The sequence below is a fragment of the Zophobas morio genome, unplaced genomic scaffold (assembly GCF_036711695.1).
Source record: "Zophobas morio isolate AGI-343-1 ecotype UQ-CSIRO unplaced genomic scaffold, CSIRO_AGI_Zmor_V1 ptg000011l, whole genome shotgun sequence".
Taxonomy (NCBI): Eukaryota; Metazoa; Arthropoda; class Insecta; order Coleoptera; family Tenebrionidae; genus Zophobas; species Zophobas morio.
This window is the reverse complement of record NW_026972116.1, coordinates 18,397,015-18,415,640: the sequence shown is the minus strand read 5'-3', so window position 1 is coordinate 18,415,640 and position 18,626 is coordinate 18,397,015. Positions and strand designations below refer to the sequence as shown.

Genomic DNA, 18,626 nt, shown 5'->3' with positions numbered 1-18,626 from the left:
CCTCAAAATTCTCTATAGTAAATGCTATTTAAATTTTATAAAATAACAAACTGCTGGACTTGTAACTCATGAATCCGTCGTGATTTTACAATTTAACTTTAAAACTGCAAACTTGATAAATCGGCAATCAAAATATTTTTTGTCATTTTCTTGTCTTCTTTTTTGGTCCAAGGGATAAGTGACTTTTTTAGTTCAAAAATAAGATGTGGACTGACTACTAATGGTCGTCATATTCGATTCCACTAAATTAAGTAACAGTTAATTAGATCGTACATAATAAATTTCAGTTAATTTTCTTATCAGTGCTTAATAGTGGATTTTATGAGTTGAACTGCAGAAAGATGGTTGTAAGTTCTCTCATTTTAATCCACCCTTACATTTTTCAATTTTTGATATACTTATATGATTTGACCTGACTTGACCTGCTCTGCTCTTACTGAACTCGACCTGACTTGACCTGATTTAACCTGACCTCACCTGACCTGATCTGACTTGATCTGACAATATAACCTGATCTGACCCGATGTTTTCGAGTTATACGCCATATTTCTTGACGGAAATAAAATACAAAAATGTATATATCTGATAAATATTTTTCAATCAAAATTCAAATCGTCTAATCGGTACCAGAACAAAACTCGATGTATGCTTCATCGTTAAGGTGCCCAAAATCGAAAGTTGCATGAGAAGAACGTTTGTAATTCTAAGATCATGTAAAAAACTGGGAAACCATCTTTATGACGATTTGTTAACAAAAAAAAAATATACAAAGTTTTGCAAGGGTTTCAAATGGTTCGATTTGCGTCACTGTGTTTCCATTATTAGTGTTTACATACGAACATATTTTTTTTGCATAACGCAGTCAAGCTTGTTAGCTTTTGTTTAATTGTATCATTTCAGTGAGATTTCTTTTCGTTCATAATTGATCAAACGTTATTTTCACTGTTCCACATAAAGTAGTTTTTATGCACAGTTGAACATTTGTGATAGAAAAATAATGATAAAATAACTCTGTTGACGTGATTTTAGCTACTTGAGTTATAATGCAGTCTTAGATTTCACAAAAAAAAGTAATGGTTACGCTTTACAAGTTACATTATTCCACAACAATTTCTTGAACATTTATTTTTCCAAACGATGAGCATCAAACGACGCGTTAAAACCAGACACAGTGTCGTACGCTTCAAAAATAAAAGTGTCCATTTCTTCACGTATTCCTCCATTGATATTAGTTTCGTCACTCACGTCTCTTTTTCACTATAAACTTAATCGTTATAGAAACTGAAATCAATTTTTTAGCTTCTTTCACGTCCAGTTGGTTTAAAAGTGCCCAGAATTTTTATTGCTGTTCTGTCTACTTTGAAATGCTTCGAATTCAGTAAATCAATGAAGCCGTTTACAAACCATAAACGTACATATCTGTGTCTGCGTAACAAATCGATGATTGCTGGTTTATAACCCTTTTTGATAATAAATTTCGATTACGTTATCGCGGAAGTACTCGCTTACGCTGGGTAGAACGATTTATTGAAGTTGAAATCGTCAACTTTTATCGACTTTATTTAATTTTTCAGAGATAGTTTCTAATTTGACAAAAATGGCAAAACGTATACAAGCACAAAGAGAACTTACGAAGTCATGAGCTTCATACAGATTTACGGTTATGGGGACGGAAAGCCCTGACCTTGGTTTCCCGACTGTGGCTAAGGTTACGTCAGAAAAGACAAATTAAATATGAATGAAACTTCGATCGACGGTTAAATGAACTGAAGAGGGTGTGCTACCTCGGGAGTGTGCGGTCACTGATCCAATTAAAAAATACCCTCATGTCATACTTATTTCACATCTAAATTTTCGAGAGCGGAACGTAATTAATGGCCGTTTTTCTACTGGGTTATAAATAATTAAATAACAATCAGAAAGATAAATACAGAGAAAAAATATTTATAAATCAAGACAATGAAGCTTTTTTTTGTCACGAATTACACACATTCGTAACGGAAAATTCGGAATATTGGGACTATTAAATTCACAAAAATGAATGGCTAATTTTTTATATATATTTTTTTTAAATCCGAGCTACAAATTTAATTTTAATTCCATCTTTAGCTCGTAACACAAAATCCATAATAAGCACTACGGTCTCTGGAGTATCCACCGGTTCTAAAACAAAGTTAGCTAAAGTTCCACTTATAACTGCTTTCAGCTCCAACATGGCAAATTTTTGACCGATGCAATTTCTAGAACCTGCACTGAAAGGTAAATACGCAAAAGGGTGTCTGCTTTTGGAAGTCTCCGGTGAAAATCTATCAGGGTCAAATTTTTCCGGATTTGGAAAATATTCCGGATTGTGGTGCAAATCATAAATGTGTAAGTGTGTAATTGTCCCTTTAGATAATTTGTAGCCAGTAGCAGTCACTAAATCGTCTCCTAGTTTCCTCGAAATATAAGGAACACTTGGATACATCCTCAGAGCTTCTTTAATAACTCTCTCTAAATATTTCAGTTTTTGAAGATCGTTGAAAGTCGGTTTCTTCCTCAACTCCCCCATGACGTCCACAATTTCGTCAAGGATTAATTCCTGAAAAACCAGTTTACTCGAGGAAGTCTCCCTTCATTGATTTTACTTGGACGTGTTTATTACAAGCTATCAGCATTAACGCAAACCCTAAAACCACCGAAGTGGTGTCGTGTCCTTCGAGCATAAACGTATCCACTTCTTCACGGATTCCCCCGTCATCGATAATTCCCTCCACATTTTTGGCAGTTAAAAGCAAATCCAACATTGCAAGTCGTCTTTTTCCGTGAAGATCAAAATTTTTGATTTTTTTTTCTCGGTCAGTTATGACACTGCGAGTGAAGGCGTGCAAGGTCTTGATTGTTTTTCTCTCTTTGAAATATTTCGGGCTAAACAAATTGACAAAGTTGTTGACGAACCAAGGACGTGTCATTCGATAAGCCAGAATGTCCGCCATATCTATGACCGCTTGTCTGTAGCTTCTTTCTTTCTGAGTGGCAAATTTCAGGTCTGTTCCTATTGCAGTTTCTTCAATTTAAAATAAAGTAAAGTGTTTTTAGGAAAGTCGAATTTTACCTGCCAGAGTTTTCAGTGTAAAATGGGCGATGTGTTTGTCAACAAGAACGTAATCTGGGTGATTGTGTTCTTTCAAGGTTTGTACTAAATTGTCTGTGTGTTTATTAAAAACGTCAACAAACTCTTGCAATATGTTGAAATGGAAAGCCGGGGTTAAAATCTTTCTTCTGATGAACCACTTTTGGCCTAGATAAATATATAGATAAATAGATAAATTAACTAATTTTAGTTATTACCAGTACTAGTAAGAAGACCAGTACCTAACCAAGCATGGAAAACGTTATAGACTTCACTTTTTTCCATATGTTGTGAATTTGATAGGACGATCTATTAAAATAAAAATATTTGAGCTCAACTTTTACCCTTTTTCAGATTACCTCAAAATCATCCGGATGTAATATACACGGCACACCCAAGTGAAGAACCGTCAGTCTGTAAATAGGATAATACAAATTTGCCTATGTTCGATATTTTTTAAAAATCTCCTCTAAAATTGTTTATTATTAAATAAGTATTTAAAGTGTAATTATAACTTATACCTGGTGATGTGAACAGATGGGCGATGCTACCAACAACAACATTTTTAGCATTAGGTCCGGTAATTTTACTAAGTTGTTTACGATGACTCAATATTTCGTTAATTTTTGCTAAAAAGTAGAAGCTTATTGCGAGGGAACAAAATGCTACTACACTCAATACAATCATGTCTGTAATACTATTAACGCATACTGTATTTATAAACTTATCGAAACATGTCAAAGTGCATAATTCTTATCATGTTTTTACAAGTTGCAATCTTACAGTGACAAAAATAGGATACATTTTTAAATCCTTTTACGTTGTAGTAAAATTTCCGAGAATGGGGGCATAAATTGGTGAAATCGATGATATTGTATAAATTTTACAAGTTTAGAGAAAATTTGAGTATCGAAACGTTTCTCATTAAACATTTACACTTGAAATCACCACAAGTTTAATTTTTATGCGAATGAAATCCTCCTTGGATTCGTTTCCAAAACGTCATATCGACGAACGAACTGTGGTATCCACGTTTTTTACAATTTATCTAATCTATTCATTTTTTATTTAGGAACAATCAGAGTTATGTCAAATTTCATTTTTTCTGTTGGGTTATCGAGAGACATTACTTGTAGGTAAACGAAGAAAAATGTTGCTTCTCCGGTGGAAATTGAACCACACGTTTACCGCTTGCCGAGCGGGTGCCCTGACCACTAGACTACGGAGGAGCTTATCTTTCTCCGCTTACCAACGTGTTACTGTGCCGCTACAAACTGATACTTACATTAATAAAAAAATATTAAATTTACGTTAAACAAAATGGATTAATTTTTATGTAAATTTATTTTTATAACTCTAAAAAAATATTGATTAATCCATAAAAATCATTGCAAAATCATAACTTTAAGTAAGTCTTAGAGTAATTTATGGGGGTCTAGAGACAACTAAAATTTTTCAAGAGCGAGTAGATTATTATATTTATTTATTCATAAAAACAGATATGTATTTAAAAAAATAATAAAAAACTTCCACCACTTGATTACATTCAAAATCTAGGTATAAATTTGACTTTAATCTCATCTTTAGATCTTAATACAACATCCACTATAAGAGTTATCGTGTCAGGAGTATCCACCGGTTCTAGGACATATTTAGACAATATTCCAGATAAGGCCGCTTTAAGTTCCAACAAGGCAAACTTTTGTCCAATACAATTCCTAGGTCCAGCACTAAAAGGTACATAAGCAAAAGGAAGCCTGTTTTTGATATTGTCGGGTAAAAATCTGTCAGGATCAAACTTTTCTGGATCTGGATAGAATTCGGGATTGTGATGCAAATCGTAAATATGCAAATGGACTATCGTATCTTTAGGTATCTTATATCCTGTAGCAGTAACTAATTCTTCTCCGAGTTTTCTAGAAATAAAAGGGACACTTGGATACAACCTCAAAACTTCCTTCAAAACTCGTTCTAAGTATTTCAATTGTTGAAGATCATTGAAGGTTGGCTTTTTATGTAGATCTCCTGTTACAGCCTCAATTTCTGCAACGATTAAATCCTAGAAAAAACAAAGCGGGCTATTTTTGAATTTTAAGTTAGCTAGCTATTTGAGAAACATTACTTGGACATTTTTGTGGCACGCTATAAGCATCAACGAAAAACTTAAAGCTGCAGCAGTGGTATCATGACCTTCGAACATAAAGGTATCTACTTCTTCGCATATTCCTTTATCATCGATACTCCTATCTTCGTTTTTAGCCGTTAAAAGCAAATCCAACATAGCCAGTCGTTTTCTTCCTTTGTAAACTTCATGGTTATCAGGACTGTAGTGAAAATTTTCAATTGCTTGTGTCCGTTCTGCTATGATATTACGGGTGAAATCATGCAAGGTTTTAATAGCCTTCTTCTCTTTCAAATATTTCGAACTAAATAAATTTACAAAATCCTTTACAAAATAGGGACATAGCATTCTATGAGCTACTATTTTTCCCATGTCTATGGTTGCCTGTCTATATTCTATTTCCTTTTGTTTGAAAAATTTCAACTTTGTTCCCATTGCAGTTTCTGTAATTTAGAAAATATTAAAAAAAAACGCCAGATAAAATTCTACCTGCTATAGTTTTCAGTGTAAACTGTGCAACATGGTTGTCAACACAAACGTAAACTTGGTCTCCAAAATTTCCAAAAGTTTTCACTAAATCATCCGTCTGTTTATTAAATACGTCAAGGAATTGTTGCAAAATGTTAAAATGAAACGCTGGAGTTAAAATTCTTCTCCTGGTCTGCCACTTTTCTCCTAAATTTTAATAATAATAATTACTTAAATAAAATAAATTTCTTTCAAGCATTTACTTACCTCTACTAGTGAGCAGACCAGTACCTAACCAATTATGTAAAACGTCATAAACGATACTTTTTTCCATATGTTTGGGATTGGAAAGTATGAGCTATAACAAAAACGATACTACGCTTTTAACAATTGTTTAAATTACCTCAAAATCATCTGGATGCAATATATTCGGGACAACGTAGTGAAGAAAGGTAATATTATAAATAGGATAGTACAGTTTTGCCCATTCTCGAAACGTCTTGAACGAGACATCTAAAAAATTGCTTTCATTTAAAACGTTAAATAGAAGAAAAAATGCCTGCCAAGTGAAGTCCATAATTGAGCACAGCTTCCACCCAGGATATTTTTAGCTTCTGGACCAGGAATTTTTATCAGTTCTCTACGATCTTGTAATAATTGTTTAATTTTTACCAGAAAGAAGAGGACTGCGACAATAAAGAATAAATATAACATTACATTTAAGACAAACATATCACTGATAAACGCGTCAACAACACATCAATTAAATTAATTTTTGCAATTACTCTTTTTATATACAATTTAACTATGTAGATATGGGGACACATGATTACTTATCGAAAAAAACAATATTAACGACTGCACTTTCAACAATAATTATACTATTCGCACTAAAGTTATGTAGTTAGGTTATTATATTCAGTGACATGGAAATCAGAACACCCAGTAATAGTAACCATATTTTAATAGTTCTTGATATATGTGGTTATTACGGCAATAGGAGTAAACGATCACAATTTGAAGTGATTCAAAAACATAAATTTTCGAAAAATTCAGTTTGAAATTAAATTTTTCAAATATACATCATGAAAATTGTCATTTTTCATTCTATCAGTTCTGGAAAAATTATTGGAATTTTTGAAGATATGAAGCCAAAGTTGTAATCTACAAGAACCAATTGAAATCTACAAGACATTTTTTTGAGTAATAAAAAATAATAACGGTGAAAAAATTTGTAGGGTGGAGAAGGATATTGAAAATTTGAGCTTTTTGCAAAGTTGCTTAAAAATACAGAAAAAAATGTTGCTTGGTTTGATACTGAGTTTTTTTGCCTCGAAAATAACTTCCAAAAATCTAAATTCATAAAAAATGCCCTTGGCTAATTTTCGAAGTGTTCGAAGGAAAAAAAAACTGTTGTAATTTTTCATTTTTTTGGTAGTTTCGGAGATTATCTTAATTATCATAGCAGATACTAGCCCCGCCGACTTATACTTTGAGGGTGTGTCATTTGCCAAAATCAGTCTTATCTTAGCAAGTAGCTGCTAGCCTCGCCCACCCACCCTTTACTTTTGTGGAGAATGTCATTTGCCACAATCAGTCTTATCTAACAGTATTATTTTCTGAAACAACTGTTCAAATATTAATTAGAAACCTATCTGTAGCAAAATAGAAATTATCTAGTATATTCCTTGGGACTTTTTCACCAAACTCTTAAAATAATAAGCATTCACGTTCGGTAGAAGTAGCTGACAGAAATTTTTCTGTGGTTAAGTTGCAATCTTAAGATCACTAGAAATTAAAGATTGGTATCAACTGTCTAATTTTCTAATTCAAATGTCAAATCTGAATTGTCTGGAAAAAAACGAAGTGCGTGGAAACAATTTCCACAAAAGTAGTCACGAGAAAGCACATTTTAAAGGAAAAGAAACAAGAAATATTTCGTGGTTTTGAAGAAACTACTGGGAAAAATAGACAATGCTTTGGTAAAACGGAAACAGTTAAACTGGTGGCAGAAATATTTTCCGTAAAGTTCGCTAGTGTTCTCGAGTGTTTTTCTAATTTTAAAATAATACCGATACAACGGCGTCGGTGCCGTTAATATTATACTCAGAATCAGAAAGACGACTGCCCAGATTTATATACCTACATGCTTTGTTGGGTCCGCTCTACAATTGGTTTTTTAGTTTTATATAATCGTTATTGTTTTGTAAAAGGGAAAATACTCGGCTTGGAGAATAATTGTACGTAATACGTACACGTATAAATTTAGGTTTCCGAAGGCGAAGGTTTTCACATTAAATAGGTATCAGAATCAAATTTCTAAAGCGGTATCTCTAATTGCGTGATAGTGGTGAAGATTTACTTTTCATTTTCTTGGATGAGACATGGATATACCAAAACGGATCCATGGTGAAATTGCGGGTCCATGATGATGACATCAAAGCTTGTCCTCCTAAAATAACTAGTGAAGGGAAAAGATTCACAATTTTACATGCGGGTTGCTCTTTGGGCTTTTAGAGGGATGCAATTTTCTCCTGGATTCAAAAGTAGATTCAGCAGATCACCACAAAACCATCACATTTTCGATATTTGCCATTTACTTACTTACATGTCACATTTTTGATACCTACTTTCTGACATTCCAGTTATACATTATACACTAGAACAATTATGTCCGCAGTTACACAGCTTAAAAAAAAAGTTACCAAATCTAGTTACATCTACCGAACGTGAATTCCTTTACTTGGAATTTTGTTTTAAAAAGATGGTGGTTTTCGACCATAATGACAACATCATAATGTACTTTTGTACTACTGAATTATAATTTCCTCCAATGACTTACGATTTGTAAGTCTATATATATCACAAATTTGTCATCGTACCTAACAATAATAATTGTGGAGTTACTTTTGATATCCTAAGAAAAGGATAAATTTAACGAAGACTTGAAATAATTTGCGAGAGTCTAGAGAACATTTCAATTCTTCAAGTGCTAGTGTATTATATTTTACTAAGTAAAACCACAGAATTGGGTACATTTTTTTAGAAATATTTTCATTGCTTAATTAGAATTTGTAATTTTTATTTAAAATCTCTGAAGAAATTTCACTTTGTTCTTGTCTCTAGTTCTCAGTACAACATCCACTACTAGAGTTATCGTGTCAAGAGTATCCACCGATTCATGAACATATTTAGAGAATTGCCCACAATATTTTCCTTACTCAAAATATATTAAAATAACCTTAATAAAATGAATTAGTTTTTATATGACAAATTTATATTCTAATTTTGAAAATATATTGGTTTTTCCAAAAAGATTACTACACAAAAATTTCCTTCCTTTCTCAATTCTAACTCTACTTAAAATGAGAAATACATAGTGAGAAATAGAATCCATTGTCTTTTTTATTTCTTAAAAAACGATAATTTTAAATAAGCCTTAAAGTAATTTACGGGGGTATAAATAAAATTTCAGTTTTTCAAGAGTGACTATTTATTTAATCAGTAAAAACAGACATTTAGAAACAATTTTCACATTTACATTGTTTAGAATGAACTTCAACCACCATATGACAACAATCAATAAAAATATATTATTCCGAAAATCTTTCCGACAGTGTTTTCCCAATCTTTTTTAATTTTAGATAAATTTAAAACATGTTTTCACTGCTTTATTAAAAACTGTAAATTAAAACCTTTCATTTAAAATCTAGGTAGAAATTTTACTTTAATCTCATCTTTAGTTCTTAATACAATATCCATTACAAGAGTTATCGTGTCAGGAGTGTCCACCGGTTCTAGAACATATTTGGACAATATTTCACACAAAGCCGCTTTAAGTTCCAACATAGCAAACTTCTGTCCGATACAATTCCTAGGTCCAGCACTAAAAGGTACATAAGCAAACGGATGCCTGTTTTTGGTATTCTCTGGTAAGAATCTGTCAGGATCAAACTTTTCAGGATCTGGATAGAATTCGGGATTGTGATGCAAATCGTAAATATGTAAGTAGACAAACGTATTTTTAGGTATCTTATATCCTGTAGCAGTAACTAACTCTTCTCCGAGTTTTCTAAAAATTAGGGTAACAGTTGGATACAACCTCAAAACTTCCTTTAAAACTCGTTCCATGTATTTCATTTGTTGAAGATCGTTAAAGGTAGGTTTTTTACCTAACTCGCCTATTACGTCCTTAATTTCTTCAACGATTGAATCCTAGAAAAAAAACCTTTGATACAAAGAGTGATTCATTAAATTTTTGAATTTAAGTTTCAGAAACAGCTACTTTGGAAAAATTACTTGAACATTTTTGTGGCATGCTATAAGCATTAACGAAAAACTTAAAGCTGTGGCAGTGGTATCGTGACCTCCGAACATAAAGGTATCTACTTCTTCACATATTCCTTTATCATCGATACACTTTTCTTCGTTTTTAGCCGTTAAAAGCAAATCCAACATAGCCAATCGTTTTCTTCCCTTGTAAACTTCATGATTATCAGAGCTGTAGTGGATTTTTTCAATCGCTTTGGTCCGTTTTGCTATGATACGCGTGAAACGATGCAAGGTTTTAATGACTTTCTTCTCTTTCAAATATTTCGGACTAAATAAATTTACAAAATCGTTTATAAACCAAGAATGAAACATTCTATAAACTACAATTTTTCCCATGTCTATGGTTGCCTGTCTGTATTCTATTTCCTTTTCTTTAAAAAAGTTCAATTTTGTTCCCATTGCAGTTTCTGTAATTTAGCGAATATTAAAAAAAAATACCAGATGGAATTTTACCTGCTATAATTTTCAGTGTTAACTGCCCAACATGGCTGTCAACACAAACGTAGACTTGGTCTCTCAAATTCCCTAAAATTTTCACTAAATCGTCCGTCTGCTTATTAAACACGTCAACGAATTTTTGCAAAATGTTAAAATGAAACGCTGGAGTTAAAATTGTTCTCCTGTTGTGCCATTTTTCTTCTAAATTTTAATAATAATTGCTTGACACAAATAAATTTCTTCCAAGCATTTACTCACCGCTACTCGTGAAGAGACCAGTACCTAACCAGCTATGAAAAACGTTATAAACTATGCCTTTTTCCGTATGTTTAGGATTGGAAAGTATGAGCTATAACAAAAATGATACAACGCTTTTAACAATTGTTTAAATTACCTCAAAATCAACTGGATGTAATATATTCGGAGCAACATAGTGAAGAAACGTAAAACTATAAATAGGGTAGTACAGTTTTGCCCTTTCTCGAAATGTCTTGAACGTAACATCTGAAATTCCTTTCACTTAAAATGTAAAATAGAGGAAAAAATGTTTACCTGTTGAAGTCCTTAATTGAGCACAGCTGCCACTGAGAATATTTTTAGCTTGAGGACCAGGAATATTTAGCAGTACTTTGCGATCTTGTAATAAATGTTCAATTTTTACAAGAAAGTACAGGAGTACGATAATCAAGAATAAATATAGCACTACATTTAAGACAAACATATCACTGTTTAAAATGCAGTATATATACAAAATGTTCTTGAACAATGTCAACAACATCTCAATTAAATTAATTTATGCAGTTATTGTTTTTTCATACTATTTAAATATTCAGATATGAAGAAACCTGATTTCAAGGAAATAATATTAACAACTGTACTTAAAAAATAACCACTACCATTCGCAATAAATTTATGTTGTATCTAATATTAATTCGACAGCCATCTGACGATATAATAGTACTATTTACTGAAACTGTTCAAATGTGTATTAGATACATTTCTACACCAAAAAGAAAATAAGTATATTTATTAGGCCTTTTGGAGCAAATCTTTGAAATATTTGAAAAAAATTTTTAAACATGGTGGTACCGTTTCCGATGATAATAACAACATGACTATATTAATGTACTTCAATATTAGGTACTGAATTCTAATTTTCTATAATACCTAATTTGTTATTGTACTTTATAACAGTAATTGTGGAGTCATTTTTTATTTCCAAAGAAAATAATAAATTTAAGTAACCTTTGAAGTAATTTACGAGGGTCTAGAGAACATTTCAGTTTTTCATTTTATTAAGTAAAACCAAAAATTTGATACAATTTTCAGCAATATTTTTACTGCTTAATTAGAATTTGTAATTTTTGATGAAAATCTCCGAAGAAATTTCATTTTGATCTTGTTTTTACTTCTTAGTACAACATCCATTACTAAAGTTATCGTGTCAGGAGTATTCACCGGTTCTAGCACATATTTAGACAACATTCCACACAAAGCTCCTGTTACAGTCGTAATTTCTTCAACGATTAAATCCTAAAAAAGCATTTGATACAAAAATGTGATTTTTTAACTTGAAAAATTACTTGGAAGGTTTCAATAAGCTTCTTCTTTTTAAAATACTTTGTACTAAATAAATTTACAAAATCGTTTACAACCCAAGAATTTAAAATTCCATAAATTTGTGCTTGCCCCATATCTACGAGTATAATTGCATGTCGGAACTAAATCAAACTTCATTTTTTCTGTTGGATCGTCAAGAGAAATAACAAATATTTTTTTTTATTTATATTACAATTTTGAAAAATATTGATTAATTTTTTTATTTCTTAAGAAAACGATAACTTTAAATAAGCCTCAAAGTAATTTAGGGGGTTCTAGAAAAATATTCAGTTTTGCAAGTGTGGGTAGATTATATTTATTTATTAAGAAAAAACAGATATTTACATACAATTTTTACACTTACATTGGCTAGAATGAACGTCAACCAACCGCCACAATACGACAACAATCAGTAAAAATATAATATTCTGAAAACTTTCCAAATTAATTTTCTCAATCTTTTTTAAATTTAGAACATATTTTCACTTCATTATTAGAAAATCTCAAATCATTATTTTTATAAGTTTTTTATTTACCACAAAATACGTGTTAAATTTTGAAAAACTCTTTCATTTAAAATCTAGGTAAAAATTTGACTTTAATTTCGTCTTTAGTTCTTAGTACAACATCCACTACAACAGTTATCGTGTCAGGAGTATCCACCGGTTCTAGAACATATTTAGACAATATTCCACATAAGGCCGCTTTAAGTTCCAACATGGCAAACCTCTGTCCGATGCAGTTTCTAGGTCCAGCGCTAAAAGGTAAATAAGCAAAAGGATATCTGTTTTTTGCAATCTCTGGTAAAAATCTGTCAGGATCAAACGTTTCAGGATCTGGATAGAATTCGGGATTGTGATGCAAATCGTAAATATGCAAATGGACCATCGTATCTTTAGGTATCTTATATCCAGTAGCAGTAACTAATTCTTCTCCAAGTTTTCTAGAAATGAAGGAGACACTTGGGTACAACTTCAAAACTTCCTTCAAAACTCGTTCTAAGTATTTCATTTGTTGAAGATCATTAAAGGTTGGTTTATTATGTAGATCTCCCGCTACAGCCTCAATTTCTGCAACGATTAAATCCTAGAAAAAACAAACCGGGTTATTTTTTAATTTTAAGGTATTTGAGAAACATTACTTGGACATTTTTGTGGCACGCTATAAGCATCAACGAAAAACTTAAAGCTGCAGCAGTGGTATCATGACCTTCGAACATAAAGGTACTTCTTCACATATTCCTTTATCATCAATACTCCTATCTTCGTTTTTAGCCGTTCAAAGCAAATCCAACATAGCCAATCGTTTTCTTCCTTTGTAAACTTCATGATTATCAGGACTGTAGTGAAATTTTTCAATTGCTTGTGTCCGTTCTGCTATGATACGCGTGAAATCAACCAAGGTTTTAATAGCCTTCTTCTCTTTCAAATATTTCGAACTAAATAAATTTACAAAATCGTTAACAATGTAGGGACATAACATTCTATGAGCTACTATTTTTCCCACGTCTATGGTTGCCTGTCTATATTCTATTTCCTTTTGTTTGAAAAATTTCAACTTTGTTCCCATTGCAGTTTCTGTAATTTAGTAAATATTAAAAAAAAACGCCAGATAAAATTCTAGCTGCTATAGTTTTCAGTGTAAACTGTGCAACATGGTTGTCAACACAAACGTAAACTTGGTCTCCAAAATTTACAAAAGTTTTCACTAAATCATCCGTTTGTTTATTAAATACGTCAACGAATTGTTGCAAAATGTTAAAATGAAACGCTGGAGTTAAAATTTTTCTCCTGTTCAGCCACTTTTTTCCTGAATTTTAATAATAATAATTACTTAAATAAAATAAATCTCTTTCAAGCATTTACTTACCTCTACTAGTGAGCAGACCAGTACCTAACCAATTATGAAAAACGTTATAAAAGATGCTTTTTTCCATATGTTGTGGATTAGAAAGTATGAGCTATAACAAAAATGATATTTCATTTTTAACAATTGTTTAAATTACCTCAAAATCAGCTGGATGTAATATATTCGGGACAACGTAGTGAAGAAACGTAACATGATAAATAGGATAATACAATTTTGCCCATTCTCGAAACGTCTTGAACGAAACATCTAAAAAATTCCTTTCATTTAAAACCTCAAATAATAGAAAAATTGTTTACCAGCTGAAGTCCATAATTGAGCACAGCTTCCACCCAGGATATTTTTAGCTTCTGGACCAGGAATTCTTATCAGTTCTCTACGATCTTGTAATAATTGTTTAATTGTTACCAGAAAGAAGAGGACTACGATAATAAAGAATAAATATAACACTACATTTAAGACAAACATATCACTGATTAAAATTAAGCAAATAAAATGTTCTTTATCATATGTGCCAAGTACGATTTGCACTGCAAGATTAATAGCGTCAACAACACATCAATTAAATTAATTTATGCAATTACTACTTTTACATACAATTTAACTATGTAGATAAGGAAACAAATGATTACTTATCGAAAAAAAAACAATATTAACGACTGCACTTTCAACAATCATTACTATTCGCACTAAAGTTAGTATAGTTGGGTTATTATACTCAGTGACATGGAAATCAGAACACCCAGTAATAGTAACCATATTTTAATAGTTCTTGATATATGTGGTTATTACGGCAATAGGAGTAAACGATCACAATTTGAAGTGATTCAAAAACATAAATTTTCGAAAAATTCAGTTTGAAATGAAATTTTTCAAATATACGTCTTGAAAATTGTCACTTTTCATTTTATGAGTTCTGGAAAAATTATTGGAATTTTTGAAAATATGAAGCGTAATCTACAAGAACTAGTTGAAATCTACAAGAACATGATTTTGAGTAATTTCCGATTCACGCTCGAAAAACGGTGAAAAAATTTGTACGGTGGAGAAGCGTATTGAAAATTTGAGATTTTTGGAAAGTTGCTTAAAAATACAGAAAAACATTTTGGAATATAAATCTCGACAGCTTAGTTTGATACTGAGTTTTTTTGCCTCGAAAAAAACTTCTACAAATCTAAATCGAAGTGTTCGAAGAAAAAAAAACTGTTTTATTTTAATTATTTTTTCGGTAGTTTGGGAGATTATCTTAATAATTACCGTAGCAGATACTAAGGTGTGTCATTTGCCAAAATCAGGCTTATCTTTGTAAATATCTGCCAGCCCCGCCCACCCCCCCTTTACTTTTGTGGAGAGCATGTCATTTGCTAAAATTAATCTTATCTACTACGGATATGGCAGAAAAACGGATCATTTACTTAAAGCTTATTATTAAAATATTTTTTCTATTACTGGGTGTTCCGATTTCCATGTCATAGAGCATAATTCACCAAACATCTGACGATATAACAGTACTATTTTCTGAAACAACTGTTCAAATATTAATTAGAAACCTATCTGTAGCAAATTAGAAATTATCTAGTATATTCATTGGGACTTTTCTACCAAATTTTTGAAATATGTATTTGGAATTTTGTTCCTGAAAGATGATGATACAACTATTTTGGACCATAATGACACAACATACTAATGTACTTTTGTACTATTTACATCGTAATTTACAATAATAATTGTGGAGTCATTTTTTATTTCCTAAGAAAAGAATAAATTTCAGTAAGACTCGAAGTATTTTACGAAGGTCTAGAACACATTTCAATTTTTCAGGTACCAGTGGATTATATTTTACTAAGTAAAATCAAAAATTGGATAAAATTGTCAGCAATATTTTCGCTACAAAATTATAATTTGTAATTTTTTATGAAAATCTCGGAAGAAATTTCATTTTATCTTGTCTTTAGTTCTTGGCACAACATCCACTACTAGAGTTATCGTGTCAGGTGTATCTACCGGTTCTAGAACATATTTTGACAATATTCCACACAAAGCTGCTTTAAGTTCCAATATAGCAAACTTCTGTCCAATACAGTTCCTAGGTCCAGCACTAAAAGGTACATACGCAAAAGGATGTCTATCTTTTGCATTCTCTGGTAAAAATCTATCAGAATCAAATTTTTCAGGATCTGGACAGAATCCAGGATTTTGATGTAAATCATAAATTTCTAAAATTTGTAAGTAGACAAATGTATCTTTAGGTATTCTATAATACGTAACGGTTTTACAGGGTCGGACAGGCCCGCCCGGCTATCCGGCGATCCTGAGCTTTTAGGGGCCCTAAAGAATCACTCTAAAAACTAATTTTATTATTTAAATTCGATTTAATTTTGTTCCACGGCATTTTTGCTGTTAACTTCGTCATTCAGTACATACTACATTCTGGTTTTGAGTTCTTTGAGGTATAATTAAACTTTCATCATCAGTCAAAAAATTCAAAGTGGTGTCCAGAAGAGAAAATTTAAAATTCAGAAAAAACAAAAATTTATAGACATTTTAAAGAAAGTGCGAAAATTTAGAGACATTTTTAATTTCTGAGAAACTTAAGAAACAAAAATTTTGACAACTAGAATACATTGTACTTTTTTTATTTCTTAAGAAAACAATAACTTTAAATAAGCCTCAAAATAATTTACGGGGGTCTAAAAAAAAATTCAATTTTTCAAGTGTGGGTAGAATATATTTATATAATCAGTAAAAACAGACATTTAGATATAATTTTCACACTTACATTGGCTAGAATGAACTTCAACCAACCGCCACAATACGGCAACTATCAGCAAAAATATAATATTCTGAAAACTTTCCGACTTTATTTTCTCAATCTTTTTTAATTGCATATAAATTTAGAACATATTTTCACTGCATTATTAGAAAACATCAAATTTTTATTTTTATAAGTTTTTTATTTACAACAAAATACCAGCTAAATTTTGAAAAACCCTTTCATTTAAAATCTAGGTAAAAATTTTACCTTAATCTCGTCTTTAGTCCTTAGTACAACATCCATTAAAAGAGTTATGGTGTCAGGAGTATCCACTGGTTCTAAGACGTATTTAGACAATATTCCATACAAAGCCGCTTTAAGTTCCAACATAGGAAACTTTTGTCCAATACAGTTCCTAGCTCCAGCACTAAAAGGTAAATAAGCAAAAGGATGTCTGTTTTTGGTATTCTCTGGTAAGAATCTGTCAGGATCAAACTTTTCAGGATCTGGATAGAATACGGGATTGTGATGCAAATCGTAAATATGCAAGTGGACCATCGTATCTTTGGGTATATTATATCCTGTAGCAGTAACTAATTCTTCTCCGAGTTTTCTAGAAATCACGGCAACACTTGGATACAACCTCAACACTTCCTTTAAAACTCGTTCTAAGTATTTCATTTGTTGAAGATCATTAAAGGTTGGTTTTTTATCTGAATCTCCTGTTACAGCCTCAATTTCTTCAAGGATTAAATCCTACAAAAACCTTTGATACAAAGAGTGATTCATTAAATTAATGAACTTTAGTTTCGGAAAGAGCTATTTTAGAAAAATTACTTGGACATTTTTGTGGCACGCTACAAGCATCAACGAAAAACTTAAAGCTGCAGCAGTGGTATCGTGACCTTCGAACATAAAGGTATCGACTTCTTCACATATTCCCTTATCATCGAGACTCTTTTCTTCGCTTTTGGCCCTTAAAAGCAAATCCAACATTGCCAGTCGTTTTCTTCCCTTATTAACTTCATGATTGTCAGATCTGTTGTGGAGTTTTTCAGTTGCTTGTGTCCGTTCTGCTATGATATTACTGGTAAAATCATGCAAAGTTTTAATAACCTTCTTCTCTTTAACATATTTCGGACTAAATAAATTTACAAAATCGATTATAAACCAGGGATGTAACATTCTATAAGCTACTATATTTCCCATATCTATCGTTGCCTGTCTGTATTCTATTTCCTTTTGTTGAAAAATTTCCCCTTTCCCATTGCAGTTTCTGTAATTTAGCAAATTAAAAAAAAATAAAAAAAAATATAAAATTTTACCTGCTAAAGTTTTCAGTGTAAATTGTGCAATATGGTTGTCAACACAAACGTTAACTTGGTTTCCCAAATCCCCAAAAGTTTTCACTAAATCATCCGTCTGCTTATTAAATATTTCAACGAATTGTTGTAAAATGTTAAAATGAAATGCTGGGGTTAAAATTCTTCTTCTGTTCAGCCACTTTTCTCCTAAGTTTTAGTAATAACAGTTACTTAACTCAGATAAATTTCTTTCAAGCACTTACTTACCGGTACTCGTGGGCAGACCAGTACCTAACCAGTTATGGAAAACGCCATAAACGACACTTTTTTCAATATGTTTGGGATTGGAAAGTATGCGCTATAACAAAAATGATACTACTCTTTTAACAATTGTTTAAATTACCTCAAAATCATCTGGATGTAATATATTCGGGATAACGTAGTGAAGAAACGTAAAAGTATAAATAGGGTAGTATAATTTTGCCCATTCTCGAAACGTCTTGAACGTAACATCTAAAAATTCCTTTCACTTAAAATATAAAATAGAAGAAAAACTGTTTATCTAGTGAAGTCGATAATTGAGTACAGCTTCCACCGAGGATATTCTTAGTTTCTGGGCCAGGAATTTTT

The 18,626-nt window shown here is 31.6% G+C and overlaps 4 protein-coding genes across 6 annotated transcripts; all 4 read right to left on the bottom strand.

Moving 5' to 3' along the window:
* Positions 1–2,068: 2,068 nt before the first annotated feature.
* Positions 2,069–3,802, bottom strand: LOC135126545 (cytochrome P450 4c3-like). Its single transcript, XM_064052576.1, has 6 exons — positions 3,634–3,802; positions 3,472–3,581; positions 3,331–3,421; positions 3,095–3,280; positions 2,628–3,046; positions 2,069–2,581 (listed from the first exon to the last, which is right to left on the bottom strand). Exons 3-6 carry the CDS (start codon positions 3,395–3,397, stop codon positions 2,069–2,071), a joined length of 1,185 nt encoding a protein of 394 aa, XP_063908646.1. The 5' UTR covers positions 3,398–3,421; positions 3,472–3,581; positions 3,634–3,802.
* Positions 3,803–4,575: 773 nt separating this feature from the next.
* LOC135127102 (cytochrome P450 4c3-like) lies at positions 4,576–14,420 on the bottom strand. 2 transcript variants are annotated; one of them, XM_064053431.1, is made up of 6 exons: positions 14,237–14,420; positions 6,106–6,215; positions 5,970–6,060; positions 5,724–5,909; positions 5,235–5,677; positions 4,576–5,171 (listed from the first exon to the last, which is right to left on the bottom strand). In XM_064053431.1, the coding sequence occupies exons 1-6, from the start codon at positions 14,403–14,405 to the stop codon at positions 4,659–4,661; spliced, it is 1,512 nt and encodes a 503-aa protein (XP_063909501.1). In that variant the 5' UTR covers positions 14,406–14,420; the 3' UTR covers positions 4,576–4,658. The 2 variants fall into 2 exon arrangements, with proteins under 2 accessions (XP_063909501.1, XP_063909500.1); XM_064053430.1 differs by lacking the exon at positions 14,237–14,420 and adding an exon at positions 6,266–6,450.
* LOC135127104 (cytochrome P450 4c3-like) lies at positions 9,270–11,229 on the bottom strand. The gene is made up of 6 exons (XM_064053432.1): positions 11,025–11,229; positions 10,867–10,976; positions 10,731–10,821; positions 10,488–10,673; positions 10,002–10,441; positions 9,270–9,917 (listed from the first exon to the last, which is right to left on the bottom strand). Exons 1-6 carry the CDS (start codon positions 11,191–11,193, stop codon positions 9,405–9,407), a joined length of 1,509 nt encoding a protein of 502 aa, XP_063909502.1. The 5' UTR covers positions 11,194–11,229; the 3' UTR covers positions 9,270–9,404.
* LOC135127105 (cytochrome P450 4c3-like) lies at positions 12,437–18,108 on the bottom strand. 2 transcript variants are annotated; one of them, XM_064053434.1, is made up of 4 exons: positions 18,018–18,108; positions 17,530–17,968; positions 17,248–17,448; positions 17,040–17,119 (listed from the first exon to the last, which is right to left on the bottom strand). In XM_064053434.1, exons 2-4 carry the CDS (start codon positions 17,899–17,901, stop codon positions 17,108–17,110), a joined length of 585 nt encoding a protein of 194 aa, XP_063909504.1. In that variant the 5' UTR covers positions 17,902–17,968; positions 18,018–18,108; the 3' UTR covers positions 17,040–17,107. The 2 variants fall into 2 exon arrangements, with proteins under 2 accessions (XP_063909503.1, XP_063909504.1); XM_064053433.1 differs by lacking the exons at positions 17,040–17,119; positions 17,248–17,448; positions 17,530–17,968 and adding exons at positions 12,437–13,157; positions 13,213–13,648 and having other exon boundaries at positions 18,018–18,102.
* Positions 18,109–18,626: the final 518 nt, after the last annotated feature.